General features: G+C 43.5%; 1 protein-coding gene across 1 annotated transcript in view; it reads right to left on the minus strand.

The window, feature by feature from the left end:
• LOC129869452 (cyclic nucleotide-gated cation channel alpha-3-like) overlaps positions 1-25,040 on the minus strand; it is a 63,346-nt gene that overhangs the window by 30,739 nt on the left and 7,567 nt on the right. Inside the window, exons 2-5 of the mRNA XM_055943884.1 lie at positions 11,659-11,817; positions 10,490-10,606; positions 6,719-6,892; positions 228-329 (exon numbers count right to left, since the gene is read on the minus strand). Of these exons, the coding sequence (XP_055799859.1) occupies positions 228-329; positions 6,719-6,892; positions 10,490-10,606; positions 11,659-11,765 (500 nt within the window). The 5' untranslated portion in view covers positions 11,766-11,817. The remainder of the gene's footprint in view (positions 1-227; positions 330-6,718; positions 6,893-10,489; positions 10,607-11,658; positions 11,818-25,040) is intronic.

Consider the following 25,040-nt stretch of genomic DNA (forward strand, 5'->3'; position numbering starts at 1 on the left):
CAACATTAAAACACGCCCTGTGGGACGACAAATAGTCAACAACCAATAAACAACATTAAAACATGCCCTGTGGGACGACAAATAGTCAACAACCAATAAACAACATTAAAACATGCCCTGTGGGACAACAAATAGTCAACAACCAATAAACAACATTAAACAAGACAAACATTCAGCAACAAAAAGATATGAGCTTAAATCAAGAAGTGAAGTGTATGAGAACAGACCTGGTCACGAGCATCATCAGGTTGTAGAAACACGGTGCTGCTATGATGGTGAGCCATCTGTAGTATCTGTCTGCTGACGGGTCCATGATCCAAATCTCTTTCCTGAAACATCACTTTGGATTCATTTTTAAAAGCAAACGTTTAAAAAATATTTCTCACAGAATGTACAGTCGTCACAAAAGGGCTAGTATTTCATTATGATCAAGTAACACAATTACCGCCATCTTGCATGTGCTGTTCATTACAATGAACACATTGTTTTTGTAATGTGTGTTTTGACATCGTACAATCAATGGCCACAATGGTGCCAAAACCCTGGAATTGGTAGTGCAACGGTTACCCTTTTCTCCTGTGTGTGTTCTTACCGACACCCACATCGTGTTACTCTTATACTTACGGCAGCTCCTCCTTGTCCTTCACATCTTGGGGCAGACTACCTTATGGACTATGCCGTGTACAAATTATTATATGGTCATTCTTTTCCGGCCTCCTGACCCTCTGACAAAAATCGAACCGCGGCTCGCTTGGAGTAACAAGTCATAAATGTATTTATGAGAAATGGCTTGGTTCGCCGTGTATCTCTCTCAGAACCGGGCCGCCTTGGAAAGGGGGTTGGGCCTTTTCTCGGCAGCGCTTGTAAGGCTCTGATTGTCCAAAAAATTGGTTCCAACAAGTCTTCTACTTTTGTTCTTCTCTGCAGTTGTCCGGTATCAGTGACTTGTTGCGTCGTACTGAACAGAACTACAGAGTTGATTCTCCTACAATTCGCTCTGGAAGATGCTTCTTTGAAGATAGGCTAGCCAGCCGTGTCGATGGTTTGAAGATAGGCTAGCCAGCCGTGTCGATGGGTTGAAGATAGGCTAGCCAGCCGTGTCGATGGGTTGAAGATAGGCTAGCCAGCCGTATCGATGGTTTGAAGATAGGCTAGCCAGCCGTATCGATGGTTTGAAGATAGGCTAGCCAGCCGTGTCGATGGTTTGAAGATAGGCTAGCCAGCCGTGTCGATGGTTTGAAGATAGGCTAGCCAGCCGTGTCGATGGGTTGAAGATAGGCTAGCCAGCCGTGTCGATGGTTTGAAGATAGGCTAGCCAGCCGTGTCGATGGTTTGAAGATAGGCTAACCAGCCGTGTCGATGGTTTGAAGATAGGCTAGCCAGCCGTGTCGATGGTTTGAAGATAGGCTAGCCAGCCGTGTCGATGGGTTGAAGATAGGCTAGCCAGCCGTGTCGATGGTTTGAAGATAGGCTAGCCAGCCGTGTCGATGGGTTGAAGATAGGCTAGCCAGCCGTGTCGATGGGTTGAAGATAGGCTAGCCAGCCGTGTCGATGGTTTGAAGATAGGCTAGCCAGCCGTGTCGATGGTTTGAAGATAGGCTAGCCAGCCGTGTCGATGGGTTGAAGATAGGCTAGCCAGCCGTGTCGATGGTTTGAAGATAGGCTAGCCAGCCGTGTCGATGGGTTGAAGATAGGCTAGCCAGCCGTGTCGATGGTTTGAAGATAGGCTAGCCAGCCGTGTCGATGGGTTGAAGATAGGCTAGCCAGCCGTGTCGATGGTTTGAAGATAGGCTAGCCAGCCGTGTCGACGGTTTGAAGATAGGCTAGCCAGCCGTATCGATGGGTTGAAGATAGGCTAGCCAGCCGTATCGATGGTTTGAAGATAGGCTAGCCAGCCGTGTCGATGGTTTGAAGATAGGCTAGCCAGCCGTGTCGATGGTTTGAAGATAGGCTAGCCAGCCGTGTCGATGGGTTGAAGATAGGCTAGCCAGCCGTATCGATGGTTTGAAGATAGGCTACCCAGCCGTATCGACGGTTTGAAGATAGGCTAGCCAGCCGTGTCGATGGGTTGAAGATAGGCTAGCCAGCCGTGTCGATGGTTTGAAGATAGGCTAACCAGCCGTGTCGATGGTTTGAAGATAGGCTAGCCAGCCGTGTCGATGGTTTGAACAGAGTAATAGAATGGGCCCACTTAAATTCACTTTCGAAGATACTTTACTTATGACAGCTAATCAGCCGTACCAGTGATTGTCCGGGAGGTGAGTTTATCGTCTCTACCTCGTGTTGAGATTCAGAGTTCAAACCACTTTAAACGTAAAGCTGCAGCTCTACATCTCTCTGGTTTGTCATGTTAGTTTTTGACCCATCATTTTATACAGTTTGTTCAAATGGGCTGACACATTCTCTGACCTCACTCAGGGGCGTGACTTGTCACTGTGCAAAGTTTATGTAAACAAATTTCTCTTAAAGTTTGTCCAATCACATCCCTCTCTTCACAAAAACACTTTCATAATTGTTCATATTTCATGCACAACGCATAGGATGGACACTTCGTACATGTAGTGTGTAAAATTTCCAAGTTACAGTATTTATTTTATATATTTTTTTAATGACATCACAAAATAACAATCAATACGGCATTAGTGTTCTTTAGATCACCTCTGACCATTCCCTACATTCTATGCTAGAAATATTGTTCCAGTATTCACTTTAGAACGTGTTAGATTTTCGGCGGGAAAAAGTATTTTGAAACAAAGCACATTCCTTTGGTGAATTTGGAAGAGATGGAGACCTGAACCTTCTCTGTTTGATTTACAACAGGGCGTGAGTTGTTAACCCCCCCCCCCCCCCCAGCCCCATATTGTGTGTAGATTGATGAGAAAATAAAACAATTAATCAATTTTAGAATAAGGCTGTAACGTAACAAAACGTGTGAAAGGGGTCTGAATACTTTCCGAATGCACTGTATTTCTGTAATTGATAGATGCATTCACACACACACACATACTACATGTTAATGTTTTTAAATGTATGTAAATTGTAAAGTATTTTGTCTCTAATGTCTTTTCGTTGTGTGTCGGACCACAGTAAGACTAGCTGTTGCCATTGGCGTCGGCTAATGGGGATCCTAATAAATCCAAATCAAATCTGTTTCCACAAAGTTGGAAGCACAGAATTGTCTAGAATGTCATTGTATGCTGTAGCGTTAAGATTTCTTTTCACTGGAACTAAGGTGCATAGCCCAAACCATGAAAAACAGCCCCAGACCATTAGCCCTCCACCAAACTTTACAGTTGGCACTATGGGCAGGTAACGTTCTCCTGGCATCCGCCAAACCCAGATTCGTCCGTCGGACTACCAGATGGTGAAGCATGATTCATCACTCCAGAGAACACGTTTCCACTGCTCTAGAGTCCAATGGCGGCGAGCTTTACACAACTCCAGCCAACGCTTGGCATTGCACATGCTGATCTTAGGCTTGTGTGCGGCTGCTCTGCCATAGAAACCCATTTCATGAAGCTCCCGACGAACAGTTCTTGTGCAGACGTTGCTTCCAGAGGCAGTTTGGAACTCGGTAGTGTATGTTGCAACCGATGGACAGATGATTTGTAGGCGATACACGCTTCAGCACTCGGCGGTCCTGTTCTGTGAGCCTGTGTGGCCTACCACTTCGCGGCTGAGCCGTTGTTGCTCCTAGATGTTTTCACTTCAAAATAACAGCACTTACAGTTGACCAGAACAGCTCTAGCGGGGCAAAAATTTGACAAACTGACTTGTTGGAAAGGTGGCATCTTATGACGGTGCCATGTTGAAAGCCACTGAGCTCTTCAGTAAGGCCATTCTACTGCCAATGTTTGTCTATGGAGATTGCATTGCTGTGTGCTTGATTTTATACACCTGTCAATCAAATCCACTCATTGGAAGGGGTGTCCACATACAGTACTTTTGTATATGTAGTGTATATTTTGGTCATGTAGTGTATATTTTGGTCATGTAGTGTATATTTTGGTCATGTAGTGTATATTTTGGTCATGTAATGTATATTTTGGTCATGTAGTGTCAGCTGAAATATGGAAGTGCAGGTTATACGACAGCCAGCAGGTGGCAGCACCACTCTTGTTTATGTTCACCATACAGTTCACTCCTCATGAGTCTAACGTCAATTTAATATTTACGTAAATATGAAATAGTATAGTTCAACCTTTCACTGAATGTTGAATAAGGAGTAGAATTTTTATTCTCAATCTAATCCTCTTTTTTTTCTTTCTATTCATAGATGTATATTTTTCAGATACAGTATAACCAGTAAAATCGCCATCAGTACTTTCAATAATGCATTCTAAATATGGATATCTTTATAGTTGACTATTTCTTCAAGTTACCATACTATATGTGATCCATACAATCCTAAACAGGACCTCTCAAATAATAAGGTGTCTTATCATTCTATAGCTGCAATGATACTAAAATCCAACTGGAGCAAATACATACCAAGGCTACTATTGACATAGCAGAGGATCTTACGATCCATAGTCATATATATATATTTTTAAATTATTGTACAATGATGGCCTAAACTGGCCAAACCCGGATGACACTGGGCCAATTGTGTGCGCCGCCCTATGGGACTCCCAATCACGGCCGGTTGTGATACAGCCTGGAATCAAACCAGGGTCTGTAGTGACACTTCTAGCACTGAGATGCAGTGCCTTAGACCGCTCCGCCATTTTGGAGCCCCGAGTGCTTATCTACAGCTGAAGTGGGACGTTTACATCCACTAAGGTTGGAGTCATTAAAACTTGTTTTTCAACCACTCAACAAATTTCTTGTTAACAAACTATAGTTTTGGCAAGTCGTTTAGGACATCTACTTTTTGCATGACACAAGTCATTTTTCCAACGATTGTTTACAGACAGATTATTTCACTTATAATTCACTGTATCACAATTCCAGTGGGTCAGAAGTTTACATACACTAAGTTGACTGTGCCTTTAAACAGCTTGGAAAATTCGAGAAAATGATGTCATGGCTTTAGAAGCTTCTGATAGGCTAATTGACATAATTTGAGTCAATTGGAGGTGTACCTGTGGATGTATTTCAAGGCCTACCTTCAAACTCTGTGCCTCTTTGCTTGACATCATGGGAAAATCAAAAGAAATCCGTCAAGACCTCAGAAAAAAATTGTAGACCTCCACAAGTCTGGTTGATCCTTGGGAGCAATTTCCAAATGCATGAATGTACCACGTTCATCTGTACAAACAATAGTACGCAAGTATAAACACCATGGGACCACGCAGCCTTCATACCGCTCAGGAAGGAGACGCGTTCTGTCTCCTAGAGATGAACGTACTTTGGTGCAAAAAGTGCAAATCAATCCCAGAACAACAGCAAAGGATCTTGTGAAGATGCTGGAGGAAACAGGTACAAAAGTATCTATATCCACAGTAAAACGAGTCCTATATCGACATAACCTGAAAGGCCGCTCAGCAAGGAAGAAGCCACTGCTCCAAAACCACCATAAAACAGCCAGACTATGGTTTGCAACTGCACATGGGGACAAAGTACGTACTTTTTGGAGAAACGTTCTCTGGTCTGATGAAACAAAAATTTAGCTGTTTGGCCATGATGACGATCCTTATGTTTTTAGGAAAAAGGAGGAGGCTTGCAAGAAGAACACCATCCCAACCGTGAAGCATCATGTTGTAGGGGTGCTTTGCTGCAGGAGGGACTGGTGCACTTCACAAAATAGATGGCATCATGAGAAAGGAAAATTATGCGTATATATATTGAAACAACATCAGTCAGGAAGTTAAAGCTTGGTCGCAAATGGGTCTTCCAAATGGACAATGACCCCAAGCATACTTCCAAAGTTGTGGCAAAATGGCTTTAAAAATATATATATATATATTTCACCTTCATTTAACCAGGTAGGCCAGGTGAGAACAAGTTCTCATTTACAACTGCGACCTGGCCAAAATAAAGCAAAGCAGTGTGACACAAACAACAACACAGAGTTACACATGGAATAAACAAACGTGCAGTCAATAACACAATATAAAAATCTATATACAGTGTGTGCATATGGGACAGGTTTGCAGGGTTAATTGTGGTACTGATTTGGCTTGAGGAGGGACCGCTATTTACCTCCTTATGGATCAAATTTAGCATCATTTAATCCAAATTTAACATGATTTAATCCAAATTGAGCATAATTTAATCCAGTATGCTCAGATGATGTATTAGAATGTTTCTGGGTCATCTTAAGATATTAAATCACAGGTCTATTAAAGCCATCTGAAGTTACGATATTAAATCACAGGTCTATTAAAGTCGTTTGAAGTTAAGATATTAAATCACAGGTCTATGAAAGGATATTCCAAGTTACAAACTTTTGGGTTTGTTTTCATTGAATCGTGTTTTATACAGGTTAGACCTACTGAGAACAGAACATCTCTTTTGAAAGAAGAGAGACCTGTCCGGTCTATTGTTAGGGTTCACTTTTCAAGACAACGTATTTCATTGAGCATAGAGTGGCAAAATTTCCCCAAATTCCCAAATTTCCCATAAATAACGAGTTGGGTTCCAAGATTCCCAGAATAAGCAGGAAATCCAGAATTCCTCCAATCGGGATTTCTGCAAAAAAAATCAGGGAATTTTGAAAACATTCAGGAAATTTTGCAACCCCAGTTGACCATCCCCATCTCTAGTCCAGACTTACTTCCTCTTGCGGACTCTGTCGGGGTATCCTAGTGACTGTGCGTTGCTCTCTCTGCTGGAGGCCTCTTTGAGCTCAGGGCCCCTGAAGCGCTCCAGGAAGGAGTCCGGTCTCTCCACCTCGTGGTGCATCTTGTGAGAGGCCCAGGTCCGCAGCATGAACAGGAAGTGAGAGAGCCTAGACGTTTAAGAGAAAACAACACACTCTCTGTCTGGTTTCTGGCTACGTCTCAAATGGCACCCTATTCCCTATACAGTGCACTACCTTTGATCAAGGCCACATAGCACTCTGGTCAAAGGTCGTGAACTATGTAAGAAATAGGGTGCCGTTTGGGACGCCCCACTGTATGTGTGGACTGGGCTATATTATGGCTGCCAGGTTGTGTGAACTATGTGATATTATGGCTGCCAGGTTGTTGGGACTGGTTTATATTACGGCTGCCAGGATGTGTGGACGGGGTTATATTATGGCTGCCAGGTTGTGTGGACCGGGTTATATTATGGCTGCCAGGTTGTGTGGACTGGGTTATATTATGGCTGCCAGGTTGTGTAGACTGGGTTATATTATGGCTGCCAGGTTGTGTAGACTGGGTTATATTATGGCTGCCAGGTTGTGTGGACTGGGTTATATTATGGCTGCCAGGTTGTGTGGACTGGGTTATATTATGGCTGCCAGGTTGTGTGGACTGGGTTATATTATGGCTGCCAGGTTGTGTGGACTGGGTTATATTATGGCTGCCAGGTTGTGTGGACTGGGTTATATTATGGCTGCCAGGTTGTGTGGACCGGGTTATATTATGGCTGCCAGGTTGTGTGGACTGGGTTATATTATGGCTGCCAGGTTGTGTAGACTGGGTTATATTATGGCTGCCAGGTTGTGTGGACTGGGTTATATTATGGCTGCCAGGTTGTGTGGACTGGGTTATATTATGGCTGCCAGGTTGTGTGGACTGGGTTATATTATGGCTGCCAGGTTGTGTGGACTGGGTTATATTATGGCTGCCAGGTTGTGTGGACTGGGTTATATTATGGCTGCCAGGTTGTGTGGACTGGGTTATATTATGGCTGCCAGGTTGTGTGGACTGGGTTATATTATGGCTGCCAGGTTGTGTGGACTGGGTTATATTATGGCTGCCAGGTTGTGTGGACCGGGTTATATTATGGCTGCCAGGTTGTGTGGACTGGGTTATATTATGGCTGCCAGGTTGTGTAGACTGGGTTATATTATGGCTGCCAGGTTGTGTGGACTGGGTTATATTATGGCTGCCAGGTTGTGTGGACTGGGTTATATTATGGCTGCCAGGTTGTGTGGACTGGGTTATATTATGGCTGCCAGGTTGTGTGGACTGGGTTATATTATGGCTGCCAGGTTGTGTGGACTGGGTTATATTATGGCTGCCAGGTTGTGTGGACTGGGTTATATTATGGCTGCCAGGTTGTGTGGACTGGGTTATATTATGGCTGCCAGGTAGTGTGGACTGGGTTATATTATGGCTGCCAGGTAGTTTGGACTGGGTTATATTATGGCTGCCAGGTTGTGTGGACTGGGTTATATTACGGCTGGCAGGTTGTGTGGACTGGGTTATATTACGGCTGGCAGGTTGTGTGGACTGGGTTATATTACGGCTGCCAGGTTGTGTGGACTGGGTTATATTACGGCTGCCAGGTTGTGTGGACTGGGTTATATTACGGCTGCCAGGTTGTGTGGACTGGGTTATATTACGGCTGCCAGGTTGTGTGGACTGGGTTATATTACGGCTGCCAGGTTGTGTGGACTGGGTTATATTACGGCTGCCAGGTTGTGTGGACTGGGTTATATTACGGCTGCCAGGTTGTGTGGACTGGGTTATATTACGGCTGGCAGGTTGTGTGGACTGGGTTATATTACGGCTGGCAGGTTGTGTGGACTGGGTTATATTACGGCTGCCAGGTTGTGTGGACTGGGTTATATTACGGCTGCCAGGTTGTGTGGACTGGGTTATATTACGGCTGCCAGGTTGTGTGGACTGGGTTATATTATGGCTGCCAGGTTGTGTGGACTGGGTTATATTACGGCTGCCAGGTTGTGTGGACTGGGTTATATTACGGCTGCCAGGTAGTGTGGACTGGGTTATATTACGGCTGCCAGGTTGTGTGGACTGGGTTATATTACGGCTGCCAGGTTGTGTGGACTGGGCTATATTATGGCTGCCAGGTTGTGTGGACTGGGCTATATTACGGCTGCCAGGTTGTGTGGACTGGGCTATATTACGGCTGCCAGGTTGTGTGGACTGGGCTATGTTACGGCTGCCAGGTTATGTGGACGGGGTATATTACGGCTGCCAGGTTGTGTGGACTGGGCTATATTACGGCTGCCAGGTTGTGTGGACTGGGTTATATTACGGCTGCCAGGTTGTGTGGACTGGGCTATATTATGGCTGCCAGGTTGTGTGGACTGGGCTATATTACGGCTGCCAGGTTGTGTGGACTGGGTTATATTACGGCTGCCAGGTTGTGTGGACTGGGTTATATTACGGCTGCCAGGTTGTGTGGACTGGGTTATATTATGGCTGCCAGGTTGTGTGGACTGGGTTATATTATGGCTGCCAGGTTGTGTGGACTGGGTTATATTATGGCTGCCAGGTTGTGTGGACTGGGTTATATTATGGCTGCCAGGTTGTGTGGACAGGGTTATATTACGGCTGCCAGGTTGTGTGGAGTGGGTTATATTATGGCTGCCAGGTTGTGTGGACTGGGTTATATTATGGCTGCCAGGTTGTGTGGACTGGGTTATATTATGGCTGCCAGGTTGTGTGGACTGGGTTATATTATGGCTGCCAGGTTGTGTGGACTGGGTTATATTATGGCTGCCAGGTTGTGTGGACTGGGTTATATTATGGCTGCCAGGTTGTGTGGACCGGGTTATATTATGGCTGCCAGGTTGTGTGGACTGGGTTATATTATGGCTGCCAGGTTGTGTGGACCGGGTTATATTATGGCTGCCAGGTTGTGTGGACTGGGTTATATTATGGCTGCCAGGTTGTGTGGACTGGGTTATATTATGGCTGCTGAGTTTGTGACCAAGATAATCAAGAGAGGATGACTTTGCATGATTTGAAAATGACAATGGACAAGTGACAAGCAATCAAGTGATGATGGACAAGCAACAAGTGATGATGGACAAGCGACAAGTGATGATGGACAAGCGACAAGTGATGATGGACAAGCGACAAGTGATGATGGACAAGCGACAAGTGATGATGGACAAGCGACAAGTGATGATGGACAAGCGACAAGTGATGATGGACAACTGACAAGTGATGATGGACAAGCAACAAGTGATGATGGACAAGCGACAAGTGACGATGGACAAGCAACAAGTGACGATGGACAAGCGACAAGTGATGATGGACAAGCGACAAGTGACGATGGACAAGCGACAAGTGGCGATGGACAAGCGACAAGTGACGATGGACAAGCGACAAGTGACGATGGACAAGCGACAAGTGACGATGGACAAGCGACAAGTGATGATGGACAAGTGATGATGGGCAAGCGACAAGTGATGATGGACAAGCGATAAGTGATGATGGACAAGCGACAAGTGATGATGGACAAGCGACAAGTGATGATGGACAAGCGACAAGTGATGATGGACAAGCAACAAGTGATGATGGACAAGCAACAAGTGATGATGGACAAGCAACAAGTGATGATGGGCATGTGAAACACTGAATGAACATGAATGACTGAATGATATGGGTAGGATGGTGCAATGCTGTGAGGTGGGGGATACCTGGCCAGGGCTCCTGACCCTGTAAAGGAGTCTCTGTGAGACTCTGTGTGTCTGCTGGTTAACACAGAGACAGCACCCTGAACCTCTGACAAGGTGTCTTCACACTTTGAGTTGTCCCTGAAAGAGAGAGAGAGGTTAACTACTGAACACAATGTGGCTGTGTTAATCCACAAGGACACTGCTTTATATGGCAGCTAGACAACAGGCAGCTGGCATTGGATTGAGACAGCCTGAATGCTCCTAGCCTGAATGTTGCTAGATCATTGGACTGAGACAGCCTGTATGCTCCTAGCCTGAATGTTGCTAGATCATTGGACTGAGACAGCCTGAATGCTCCTAGCCTGAATGTAGCTAGATCATTGGATTGAGACAGCCTGTATGCTCCTAGCCTGACTAGCTAGATCATTGGATTGAGACAGCCTGAATGTTCCTAGCCTGACTAGCTAGTTCATTGGAATGAGACAGCCTGAATGTTCCTAGCCTGACTAGCTAGTTCATTGGAATGAGACAGCCTGTATGTTCCTAGCCTGACTAGCTAGTTCATTCGATTGAGACAGCCTGAATGTTCCTAGCCTGAATGTTGCTAGATCATTGGATTGAGACAGTCTGTATGTTCCTAGCCTGAATGTTGCTAGATCACTGGATTGAGACAGCCTGTATGCTCCTAGCCTGAATGTTGCTAGATCATTGGATTGAGACAGCCTGTATGCTCCTAGCCTGACTAGCTAGATCATTGGATTGAGACAGCCTGAATGTTCCTAGCCTGACTAGCTAGTTCATTGGAATGAGACAGCCTGAATGTTCCTAGCCTGACTAGCTAGTTCATTGGAATGAGACAGCCTGTATGTTCCTAGCCTGACTAGCTAGATCATTGGATTGAGACAGCCTGTATGTTCCTAGCCTGACTAGCTAGATCATTGGATTGAGACAGCCTGAATGTTGCTAGATCATTGGATTGAGACAGCCTGAATGTTGCTAGATCATTGGATTGAGACAGCCTGAATGTTGCTAGATCATTAGATTGAGACAGCCTGAATGTTGCTAGATCATTGGATTGAGACAGCCTGTATGCTCCTAGCCTGAATGCCAATCTGTTTGCGCTATCATACCAAATCCGTGTTACTCATTGTCAATGCCAAACAATAAGCAATGGAGTCTTGACTTCTCACCTGGAGGTTCCGTTCTCGATGGAGTCCAGGTCATCATCGGGCGTGCCGAGACGCGGCTGTTGCCTGGTCGTTGCCGGGTAGGACTGGTCTGTGCAGATCTTTGCCATGCTGACTTCTCAGGCCTTGCTGACCAGGGGACTCCAGCCTCCGAACAAAACACTGTAGAGGTCAGAGGTTAGCCAATCAGTGATCAGGATATAGGACCCTTAAAAATGTGTACCCTGCATAGGCATCTTCCAACCAGGATTTCTGGACGACCTGGATGATTTGGAAAAGTAACCACTAGTTTTGAAATCCTAACCCTGCATCTGAAAGTAACGGACAGCTAGGTCTTTATCTCTTATGTCTGTGAATGGTTCCAAAATATCAAGGACAAGCAGCGGGTCTGACTATACAGTAAAATATCAAGGACAAGCAGCGTGTCTGACTATACAGTAAAATATCAAGGACAAGCAGCGTGTCTGACTATACAGTAAAATATCAAGGACAAGCAGCGTGTCTGACTATACAGTAAAATATCAAGGACAAGCAGCGTGTCTGACTATACAGTAAAATATCAAGGACAAGCAGCGTGTCTGACTATACAGTAAAATATCAAGGACAAGCAGCGTGTCTGACTATACAGTAAAATATCAAGGACAAGCAGCGTGTCTGACTATACAGTAAAATATCAAGGACAAGCAGCGTGTCTGACTATACAGTAACATATCAAGGACAAGCAGCGTGTCTGACTATACAGTAAAATATCAAGGACAAGCAGCGTGTCTGACTATACAGTAAAATATCAAGGACAAGCAGCGTGTCTGACTATACAGTAAAATATCAAGGACAAGCAGCGTGCCTGACTATACAGTAACATATCAAGGACAAGCAGCGTGTCTGACTATACAGTAAAATATCAAGGACAAGCAGCGGGTCTGACTATACAGTAACATATCAAGGACAAGCAGCGTGTCTGACTATACAGTAAAATATCAAGGACAAGCAGCGGGTCTGACTATACAGTAACATATCAAGGACAAGCAGCGTGTCTGACTATACAGTAAAATATCAAGGACAAGCAGCGTGTCTGACTATACAGTAAAATATCAAGGACAAGCAGCGTGTCTGACTATACAGTAACATATCAAGGACAAGCAGCGTGTCTGACTATACAGTAAAATATCAAGGACAAGCAGCGTGTCTGACTATACAGTAAAATATCAAGGACAAGCAGCGTATTTGACTATACAGTAAAATATCAAGGACAAGCAGCGTGTCTGACTATACAGTAAAATATCAAGGACAAGCAGCGTGTCTGACTATACAGTAACATATCAAGGACAAGCAGCGTGTCTGACTATACAGTAAAATATCAAGGACAAGCAGCGTGTCTGACTATACAGTAAAATATCAAGGACAAGCAGCGTGTCTGACTATACAGTAACATATCAAGGACAAGCAGCGTGTCTGACTATACAGTAACATATCAAGGACAAGCAGCGTGTCTGACTATACAGTAAAATATCAAGGACAAGCAGCGTGTCTGACTATACAGTAAAATATCAAGGACAAGCAGCGTGTCTGACTATACAGTAACATATCAAGGACAAGCAGCGTGTCTGACTATACAGTAAAATATCAAGGACAAGCAGCGGGTCTGACTATACAGTAACATATCAAGGACAAGCAGCGTGTCTGACTATACAGTAAAATATCAAGGACAAGCAGCGGGTCTGACTATACAGTAAAATATCAAGGACAAGCAGCGTGTCTGACTATACAGTAAAATATCAAGGACAAGCAGCGTGTCTGACTATACAGTAACATATCAAGGACAAGCAGCGTGTCTGACTATACAGTAAAATATCAAGGACAAGCAGCGTGTCTGACTATACAGTAAAATATCAAGGACAAGCAGCGTATTTGACTATACAGTAAAATATCAAGGACAAGCAGCGTGTCTGACTATACAGTAAAATATCAAGGACAAGCAGCGTGTCTGACTATACAGTAACATATCAAGGACAAGCAGCGTGTCTGACTATACAGTAAAATATCAAGGACAAGCAGCGTGTCTGACTATACAGTAAAATATCAAGGACAAGCAGCGTGTCTGACTATACAGTAACATATCAAGGACAAGCAGCGTGTCTGACTATACAGTAAAATATCAAGGACAAGCAGCGTGTCTGACTATACAGTAAAATATCAAGGACAAGCAGCGTATTTGACTATACAGTAAAATATCAAGGACAAGCAGCGTGTCTGACTATACAGTAAAATATCAAGGACAAGCAGCGTGTCTGACTATACAGTAAAATATCAAGGACAAGCAGCGTGTCTGACTATACAGTAAAATATCAAGGACAAGCAGCGTGTCTGACTATACAGTAAAATATCAAGGACAAGCAGCGTGTCTGACTATACAGTAACATATCAAGGACAAGCAGCGTGTCTGACTATACAGTAACATATCAAGGACAAGCAGCGTGTCTGACTATACAGTAAAATATCAAGGACAAGCAGCGTGTCTGACTATACAGTAAAATATCAAGGACAAGCAGCGTGTCTGACTATACAGTAACATATCAAGGACAAGCAGCGTGTCTGACTATACAGTAACATATCAAGGACAAGCAGCGTGTCTGACTATACAGTAAAATATCAAGGACAAGCAGCGTGTCTGACTATACAGTAAAATATCTAGGACAAGCAGCGTGTCTGACTATACAGTAAAATATCAAGGACAAGCAGCGTGTCTGACTATACAGTAAAATATCAAGGACAAGCAGCAAGTCTGACTATACAGTAAAATATCAAGGACAAGCAGCGTGTCTGACTATACAGTAAAATATCAAGGACAAGCAGCGTGTCTGACTATACAGTAAAATATCAAGGACAAGCAGCGTGTCTGACTATACAGTAAAATATCAAGGACAAGCAGCGTGTCTGACTCTACTGTAAAATATCAAGGACAAGCAGCGTGTCTGACTATACAGTAAAATATCAAGGTCAAGCAGCGTGTCTGACTCTACAGTAAAATATCAAGGACAAGCAGCGTGTCTGACTATACAGTAACATATCAAGGACAAGCAGCGTGTCTGACTATACAGTAAAATATCAAGGACAAGCAGCGTGTCTGACTATACAGTAAAATATCAAGGACAAGCAGCGTGTCTGACTATACAGTAACATATCAAGGACAAGCAGCGTGTCTGACTATACAGTAACATATCAAGGACAAGCAGCGTGTCTGACTATACAGTAAAATATCAAGGACAAGCAGCGTGTCTGACTATACAGTAAAATATCAAGGACAAGCAGCGTGTCTGACTATACAGTAACATATCAAGGACAAGCAGCGTGTCTGACTATACAGTAACATATCAAGGACAAGCAGAGTGTCTGACTATACAGTAAAATATCAAGGACAAGCAGCGTGTCTGACTATACAGTAAAATATCAAGGACAAGCAGCGTGTCTGACTATACAGTAAAATATCAAGGACAAGCAGCGTGTCTGACTATACAGTAAAATATCAAGGACAAGCAGCAAGTCTGACTATACAGTAAAATATCAAGGACAAGCAGCGTGTCTGACTATACAGTAAAATATCAAGGACAAGCAGCGTGTCTGACTATACAGTAAAATATCAAGGACAAGCAGCGTGTCTGACTATACAGTAAAATATCAAGGACAAGCAGCGTGTCTGACTCTACTGTAAAATATCAAGGACAAGCAGCGTGTCTGACTATACAGTTAAATATCAAGGTCAAGCAGCGTGTCTGACTCTACAGTAAAATATCAAGGACAAGCAGCGTGTCTGACTATACAGTAACATATCAAGGACAAGCAGCGGGTCTGACTATACAGTAACATATCAAGGACAAGCAGCGTGTCTGACTATACAGTAAAATATCAAGGACAAGCAGCGGGTCTGACTATACAGTAAAATATCAAGGACAAGCAGCGGGTCTGACTATACAGTAAAATATCAAGGACAAGCAGCGTGTCTGACTATACAGTAAAATATCAAGGACAAGCAGCGGGTCTGACTATACAGTAACATATCAAGGACAAGCAGCGTGTCTGACTATACAGTAAAATATCAAGGACAAGCAGCGTGTCTGACTATACAGTAAAATATCAAGGACAAGCAGCGTGTCTGACTATACAGTAAAATATCAAGGACAAGCAGCGTGTCTGACTATACAGTAAAATATCAAGGACAAGCAGCGTGTCTGACTATACAGTAAAATATCAAGGACAAGCAGCGTGTCTGACTATACAGTAAAATATCAAGGACAAGCAGCGTGTCTGACTATACAGTAAAATATCAAGGACAAGCAGCGTGTCTGACTATACAGTAACATATCAAGGACAAGCAGCGGGTCTGACTATACAGTAACATATCAAGGACAAGCAGCGTGTCTGACTATACAGTAAAATATCAAGGACAAGCAGCGTGTCTGACTATACAGTAAAATATCAAGGACAAGCAGCGTGTCTGACTATACAGTAAAATATCAAGGACAAGCAGCGTGTCTGACTATACAGTAAAATATCAAGGACAAGCAGCGTGTCTGACTATACAGTAAAATATCAAGGACAAGCAGCGGGTCTGACTCTACAGTAAAATATCAAGGACAAGCAGCGTGTCTGACTATACAGTAAAATATCAAGGACAAGCAGCGTGTCTGACTATACAGTAAAATATCAAGGACAAGCAGCGTGTCTGACTATACAGTAAAATATCAAGGACAAGCAGCGTGTCTGACTATACAGTAAAATATCAAGGACAAGCAGCGTGTCTGACTATACAGTAAAATATCAAGGACAAGCAGCGTGTCTGACTATACAGTAAAATATTAAGGACAAGCAGCGTGTCTGACTCTACAGTAAAATATCAAGGACAAGCAGCGTGTCTGACTCTATAGTAAAATATCAAGGACAAGCAGCGTGTCTGACTATACAGTAAAATATCAAGGACAAGCAGCGTGTCTGACTATACAGTAAAATATCAAGGACAAGCAGCGTGTCTGACTATACAGTAAAATATCAAGGACAAGCAGCGTGTCTGACTATACAGTAAAATATCAAGGACAAGCAGCGTGTCTGACTATACAGTAAAATATCAAGGACAAGCAGCGTGTCTGACTATACAGTAAAATATCAAGGACAAGCAGCGGGTCTGACTATACAGTAAAATATCAAGGACAAGCAGCGTGTCTGACTATACAGTAAAATATCAAGGACAAGCAGCGTGTCTGACTATACAGTAAAATATCAAGGACAAGCAGCGTGTCTGACTATACAGTAAAATATCAAGGACAAGCAGCGTGTCTGACTATACAGTAAAATATCAAGGACAAGCAGCGGGTCTGACTATACAGTAAAATATCAAGGACAAGCAGTGTGTCTGACTATACAGTAACATATCAAGGACAAGCAGCGTGTCTGACTATACAGTAAAATATCAAGGACAAGCAGCGTGTCTGACTATACAGTAACATATCAAGGACAAGCAGCGTGTCTGACTATACAGTAAAATATCAAGGACAAGCAGCGTGTCTGACTATACAGTAAAATATCAAGGACAAGCAGCGTATTTGACTATACAGTAAAATATCAAGGACAAGCAGCGTGTCTGACTATACAGTAAAATATCAAGGACAAGCAGCGTGTCTGACTATACAGTAACATATCAAGGACAAGCAGCGTGTCTGACTATACAGTAACATATCAAGGACAAGCAGCGTGTCTGACTATACAGTAAAATATCAAGGACAAGCAGCGTGTCTGACTATACAGTAAAATATCAAGGACAAGCAGCGTATTTGACTATACAGTAAAATATCAAGGACAAGCAGCGTGTCTGACTATACAGTAAAATATCAAGGACAAGCAGCGTGTCTGACTATACAGTAACATATCAAGGACAAGCAGCGTGTCTGACTATACAGTAAAATATCAAGGACAAGCAGCGTGTCTGACTATACAGTAAAATATCAAGGACAAGCAGCGTGTCTGACTATACAGTAACATATCAAGGACAAGCAGCGGGTCTGACTATACAGTAACATATCAAGGACAAGCAGCGTGTCTGACTATACAGTAAAATATCAAGGACAAGCAGCGTGTCTGACTATACAGTAAAATATCAAGGACAAGCAGCGTATTTGACTATACAGTAAAATATCAAGGACAAGCAGCGTGTCTGACTATACAGTAAAATATCAAGGACAAGCAGCGTGTCTGACTATACAGTAAAATATCAAGGACAAGCAGCGTGTCTGACTATACAGTAACATATCAAGGACAAGCAGCGTGTCTGACTATACAGTAACATATCAAGGACAAGCAGCGTGTCTGACTATACAGTAAAATATCAAGGACAAGCAGCGTGTCTGACTATACAGTAAAATATCAAGGACAAGCAGCGTGTCTGACTATACAGTAACATATCAAGGACAAGCAGCGTGTCTGACTATACAGTAACATATCAAGGACAAGCAGCGTGTCTGACTATACAGTAAAATATCAAGGACAAGCAGCGGGTCTGACTATACAGTAACATATCAAGGACAAGCAGCGTGTCTGACTATACAGTAAAATATCAAGGACAAGCAGCGGGTCTGACTATACAGTAACATATCAAGGACAAGCAGCGTGTCTGACTATACAGTAAAATATCAAGGACAAGCAGCGTGTCTGACTATACAGTAAAATATCAAGGACAAGCAGCGTGTCTGACTATACAGTAACATATCAAGGACAAGCAGCGTGTCTGACTATACAGTAAAATATCAAGGACAAGCAGCGTGTCTGACTATACAGTAAAATATCAAGGACAAGCAGCGTATTTGACTATACAGTAAAATATCAAGGACAAGCAGCGTGTCTGACTATACAGTAAAATATCAAGGACAAGCAGCGTGTCTGACTATACAGTAACATATCAAGGACAAGCAGCGTGTCTGACTATACAGTAAAATATCAAGGACAAGCAGCGTGTCTGACTATACAGTAAAATATCAAGGACAAGCAGCGTGTCTGACTATACAGTAACATATCAAGGACAAGCAGCGTGTCTGACTATACAGTAACATATCAAGGACAAGCAGCGTGTCTGACTATACAGTAAAATATCAAGGACAAGCAGCGTGTCTGACTATACAGTAAAATATCAAGGACAAGCAGCGTGTCTGACTATACAGTAACATATCAAGGACAAGCAGCGTGTCTGACTATACAGTAACATATCAAGGACAAGCAGCGTGTCTGACTATACAGTAAAATATCAAGGACAAGCAGCGTGTCTGACTATACAGTAAAATATCAAGGACAAGCAGCGTGTCTGACTATACAGTAAAATATCAAGGACAAGCAGCGTGTCTGACTATACAGTAAAATATCAAGGACAAGCAGCAAGTCTGACTATACAGTAAAATATCAAGGACAAGCAGCGTGTCTGACTATACAGTAAAATATCAAGGACAAGCAGCGTGTCTGACTATACAGTAAAATATCAAGGACAAGCAGCGTGTCTGACTATACAGTAAAATATCAAGGACAAGCAGCGTGTCTGACTCTACTGTAAAATATCAAGGACAAGCAGCGTGTCTGACTATACAGTAAAATATCAAGGTCAAGCAGCGTGTCTGACTCTACAGTAAAATATCAAGGACAAGCAGCGTGTCTGACTATACAGTAACATATCAAGGACAAGCAGCGGGTCTGACTATACAGTAACATATCAAGGACAAGCAGCGTGTCTGACTATACAGTAAAATATCAAGGACAAGCAGCGGGTCTGACTATACAGTAAAATATCAAGGACAAGCAGCGTGTCTGACTATACAGTAAAATATCAAGGACAAGCAGCGTGTCTGACTATACAGTAAAATATCAAGGACAAGCAGCGTGTCTGACTATACAGTAAAATATCAAGGACAAGCAGCGTGTCTGACTATACAGTAAAATATCAAGGACAAGCAGCGTGTCTGACTATACAGTAAAATATCAAGGACAAGCAGCGTGTCTGACTATACAGTAAAATATCAAGGACAAGCAGCGGGTCTGACTCTACAGTAAAATATCAAGGACAAGCAGCGTGTCTGACTCTACAGTAAAATATCAAGGACAAGCAGCGTGTCTGATTATACAGTAAAATATCAAGGACAAGCAGCGTGTCTGACTATACAGTAAAATATCAAGGACAAGCAGCGTGTCTGACTCTATAGTAAAATATCAAGGACAAGCAGCGTGTCTGACTATACAGTAAAATATCAAGGACAAGCAGCGTGTCTGACTATACAGTAAAATATCAAGGACAAGCAGCGTGTCTGACTATACAGTAAAATATCAAGGACAAGCAGCGTGTCTGACTATACAGTAAAATATCAAGGACAAGCAGCGTGTCTGACTATACAGTAAAATATCAAGGACAAGCAGCGTGTCTGACTATACAGTAAAATATCAAGGACAAGCAGCGTGTCTGACTATACAGTAAAATATCAAGGACAAGCAGCGTGTCTGACTATACAGTAAAATATCAAGGACAAGCAGCGTGTCTGACTATACAGTAAAATATCAAGGACAAGCAGCGTGTCTGACTATACAGTAAAATATCAAGGACAAGCAGCGTGTCTGACTATACAGTAAAATATCAAGGACAAGCAGCGGGTCTGACTATACAGTAAAATATCAAGGACAAGCAGCGTGTCTGACTATACAGTAACATATCAAGGACAAGCAGCGTGTCTGACTATACAGTAAAATATCAAGGACAAGCAGCGTGTCTGACTATACAGTAACATATCAAGGACAAGCAGCGTGTCTGACTATACAGTAAAATATCAAGGACAAGCAGCGTGTCTGACTATACAGTAAAATATCAAGGACAAGCAGCGGGTCTGACTATACAGTAAAATATCAAGGACAAGCAGCGTGTCTGACTATACAGTAAAATATCAAGGACAAGCAGCGTGTCTGACTATACAGTAAAATATCAAGGACAAGCAGCGTGTCTGACTATACAGTAAAATATCAAGGACAAGCAGCGTGTCTGACTATACAGTAAAATATCAAGGACAAGCAGCGTGTCTGACTATACAGTAAAATATCAAGGACAAGCAGCGTGTCTGACTATACAGTAAAATATCAAGGACAAGCAGCGGGTCTGACTATACAGTAAAATATCAAGGACAAGCAGCGTGTCTGACTATACAGTAAAATATCAAGGACAAGCAGCGTGTCTGACTCTACAGTAAAATATCAAGGACAAGCAGCGTGTCTGACTATACAGTAACATATCAAGGACAAGCAGCGTGTCTGACTATACAGTAAAATATCAAGGACAAGCAGCGTGTCTGACTATACAGTAACTGCTAGTTGTAATGAAAGAGAGACCTTTATGGTTTTGGAAGGTGTGTCGTCACTACTATCCAATCACTCCATCATGAGATCCAATCAGATGCTAGGCTGTAGACAATGTGACAACACAGGATCAGTCCCCCGGCCCTCTGAGAGATCACTAATGCAGTTTTAAAATATCCGATAGGCTGCTGTATGTGAGGAACTGTGGGTAGGCCCTATGGGTAGGCTGCTCTATGTGAGGAACTGTGGGTAGGCCCTATGGGTAGTCCTGTGGGTAGGCCCTATGGGTAGGCTGCTGTATGTGAGGAACTGTGGGTAGGCCCTATGGGTAGTCCTGTGGGTAGGCCCTATGGGTAGTCCTGTGGGTAGGCCCTATGGGTAGGCTGCTCTATGTGAGGAACTGTGGGTAGGCTGCTGTATGTGAGGTATTGTGGGTAGGCCCTATGGGTAGTCTTGTGGGTATGCCTTGTGGGTAGAACTGTGGGTAGGCCTTGTGGGTAAACCCTGTGGGTAGAACTGGGTAGGACGGCTGTATGTGAGGCCTTGTGGGTAGGCTGCTGTATGTGAGGCCTTGTGGGTAGGCTGCTGTATATGAGGCCTTGTGGGTAGGCTGCTGTATGTGAGGCCTTGTGGGTAGGCTGCTGTATGTGAGGCCTTGTGGGTAGGCTGCTGTATGTGAGGCCTTGTGGGTAGGCTGCTGTATGTGAGGCCTTGTGGGTAAACCCTGTGGGTAGAACTGTGGGTAGACTGCTGTATGTGAGGCCTTGTGGGTAGGCTGCTGTATGTGAGGCCTTGTGGGTAAACCCTGTGGGTAGAACTGTGGGTAGACTGCTGTATGTGAGGCCTTGTGGGCAGGCTGCTGTATGTGAGGCCTTGTGGGTAGGCTGCTGTATGTGAGGCCTTGTGGGTAAACCCTGTGGGTAGAACTGGGTGGGACGGCTGTATGTGAGGCCTTGTGGGTAGGCTGCTGTATGTGAGGCCTTGTGGGTAGGCTGCTGTATATGAGGCCTTGTGGGTAGGCTGCTGTATGTGAGGCCTTGTGGGCAGGCTGCTGTATGTGAGGCCTTGTGGGTAGGCTGCTGTATGTGAGGCCTTGTGGGTAGGCTGCTGTATGTCAGGCCTTGTGGGTAGGCTGCTGTATGTCAGGCCTTGTTTCCTCACGTCTGCAGGTCACTTCCATAGAAATAGAACCATTCTAGTTCAGTAGAGACTACGTGAGCAGCCCCACTGTAAACAACATGTAGTAGGGGTGAAGTGGATATTTCTAGTCATTTGAAAGGTCCCAAATGGCATCCCATTTATTACACTATACAGTGCCCTACCCTTGACCAGAGCCCTACGGGTCAAAATTAGTGCACTATATAGGGAATAGGGTACCATTTGGAGACATCCTATGTGAAGGGCCTCACCTTTAAGAGGCAATCAGCAGTTGCTAAATCCATTTTGAGATTTATAAATTAGAGCAGCTGCCCCTAAAAAAAACAAAACTTGTCATGTATAAAACAGGCTTTGTGACATCTACATGAGTCAGATACATTCATTCTATTTTCAAAACGTACTACGAAGTATAAATGGGATTATTTTGGTCATAAAGTCAGTCTCACCTGAAACAGAGTTTGGTGAGGCTTGTGGTCGTGTCTGCATCACAGCGTACCATTATCAGTTTATTTAACCTTTGACAGGGAATCCCATTCATACCAAGATCTCTTTTACAAGCAACAGTAAAAATACACAAACATCTCAAATACAGTCACAGATATCATCTACGCCTCTCAGCTACCAGGTTTTCAATCAATTCCCTGAACTGCCTGAATGACACCGGAACAGCCCATCTCTCAGCTACCAGGTCTTCAATCAATACCCTGAACTGCCTGAATGACACCGGAACAGCCCATTTCTCAGCTACCAGGTCTTCAATCAATACCCTGAACTGCCTGAATGACACCGGAACAGCCCATCTCTCAGCTACCAGGTCTTCAATCAATACCCTAAACTGCCTGAATGACACCGGAACAGCCCATCTCTCAGCTACCAGGTCTTCAATCAATACCCTAAATTACCCGATTGACACCGGAACAGCCCATCTCTCAGCTACCAGGTCTTCAATCAATACCCTGAACTGCCTGAATGACACCGGAACAGCCCATCTCTCAGCTACCAGGTCTTCAATCAATACCCTGAACTGCCTGAATGACACCGGAACAGCCCATCTCTCAGCTACCAGGTCTTCAATCAATACCCTGAACTGCCTGAATGACACCGGAACAGCCCATCTCTCAGCTACCAGGTCTTCAATCAATACCCTGAACTGCCTGAATGACACCGGAACAGCCCATCTCTCAGCTACCAGGTCTTCAATCAATACCCTGAACTGCCTGAATGACACCGGAACAGCCCATCTCTCAGCTACCAGGTCTTCAAACTAAACTGCCTGAACGACAGCAGAACAGCCCATTTTAACCAGATCTACAGATTGATCCAGCAGTGGGCCGCTTCAAAACTAAATGAGGGTCTAGTGGAGACCTTAGGAACCTCAAGAGTTAACCAACCCTATGAACGTGTTGTGTAAATCATGTCTTTATACTTTAACAACAAAGTGAGGTGTTTTGAAAGCTTGTGTAGTAGAACTTTGTAAACAAAAAGGGAGTAATGAAGTGACCTACGGTACTTTAACGAGGACCATCCGACCTTTTGATACAGGATGCAGTGATGAGTATTAAATCTGTCACCAGAGATAAAGCGAAGGGCGCTACATTAGACAGCATCCAGAGGTTTAAGAGGAGTGGCTGTTGCATTCTGGTAAATGGTGTCACCATAGTCATGAACTGGCAGGAAGGTTGACTGTACAATCTATTTCCTGCTATTTAGGGAGAGGCAAGATCCATTTTTATACATGAAGTCATTGTCAAACCAAATGCCCAGGTTTTTATAGGCAGGAATCCGATCAATGGGAGAACCCATCCAATGATTAAATGTGGAGTCCATCTGGAACATTCTGGAGAGAACTAGAGAACAACGGATTAAATGTGGAGTCCATCTGGAACATTCTGGAGAGAACTAGAGAACAACTGATTAAATATGGAGTCCATCTGGAACATTCTGGAGAGAACTAGAGATCAGCTGATTAAATGTGGAGTCCATCTGGAACATTCTGGAGAGAACTAGAGAACAACGGATTAAATGTGGAGTCCATCTGGAACATTCTGGAGAGAACTAGAGAACAGCTGATTAAATATGGAGTCCATCTGGAACATTCTGGAGAGAACTAGAGATCAGCTGATTAAATGTGGAGTCCATCTGGAACATTCTGGAGAGAACTAGAGAACAACGGATTAAATGTGGAGTCCATCTGAAACATTCTGGAGAGAACTAGAGAAAAATGTATCTGCGCTGAATTTATCTGCACTGTTTGTTAGCTAGCCAGACAGACAGTTTTAGAGGAATGATTCCATATATTTTCCAATTATCTGCCAATATGCCAACATTCCATTCACCAATGCAGTCAGTCTCCAGCCAGACACTGGCTGACATCAGCTGATGACAGGACTTATACAAGTTGTAAATGCAACAAGTACTAATATTGTATCATATAATATCAATCACAGCTTTCCAAGAAAACTCTAATGTAGACATCTATGGTTTATTTACATATATTTTAGAGTATACAGTGGTGCAAAAAAGTATTTAGTCAGCCACCAATTGTGCAAGTTCCCCCACTTAAAAAGATGAGAGAGGCCTGTAATTTTCATCATAGTTACACTTCAACTATGACAGACAAAATGAGGAGGAAAAAATCCAGAAAATCACATTGTAGGATTTTTAATGAATATATTTGCAAATTATGGTGGAAAATAATGCCTCTTCTCCGCTCGTCGTCCCCTTATGCTATAGTTTGTAACATCTCAATTGTCAGTAGAAACCACAATTGTTTAAGCAAGTCAGCCATATCAGCTATGTTTTTTTAAAAGGCAGTAAATGAGGCTGAATGAACTATTCCGGCTGACAGACAAGGCTCCGCTGAT

This window comes from Salvelinus fontinalis, chromosome 14, assembly GCF_029448725.1.
Source record: "Salvelinus fontinalis isolate EN_2023a chromosome 14, ASM2944872v1, whole genome shotgun sequence".
Lineage (NCBI taxonomy): Eukaryota > Metazoa > Chordata > Actinopteri > Salmoniformes > Salmonidae > Salvelinus > Salvelinus fontinalis.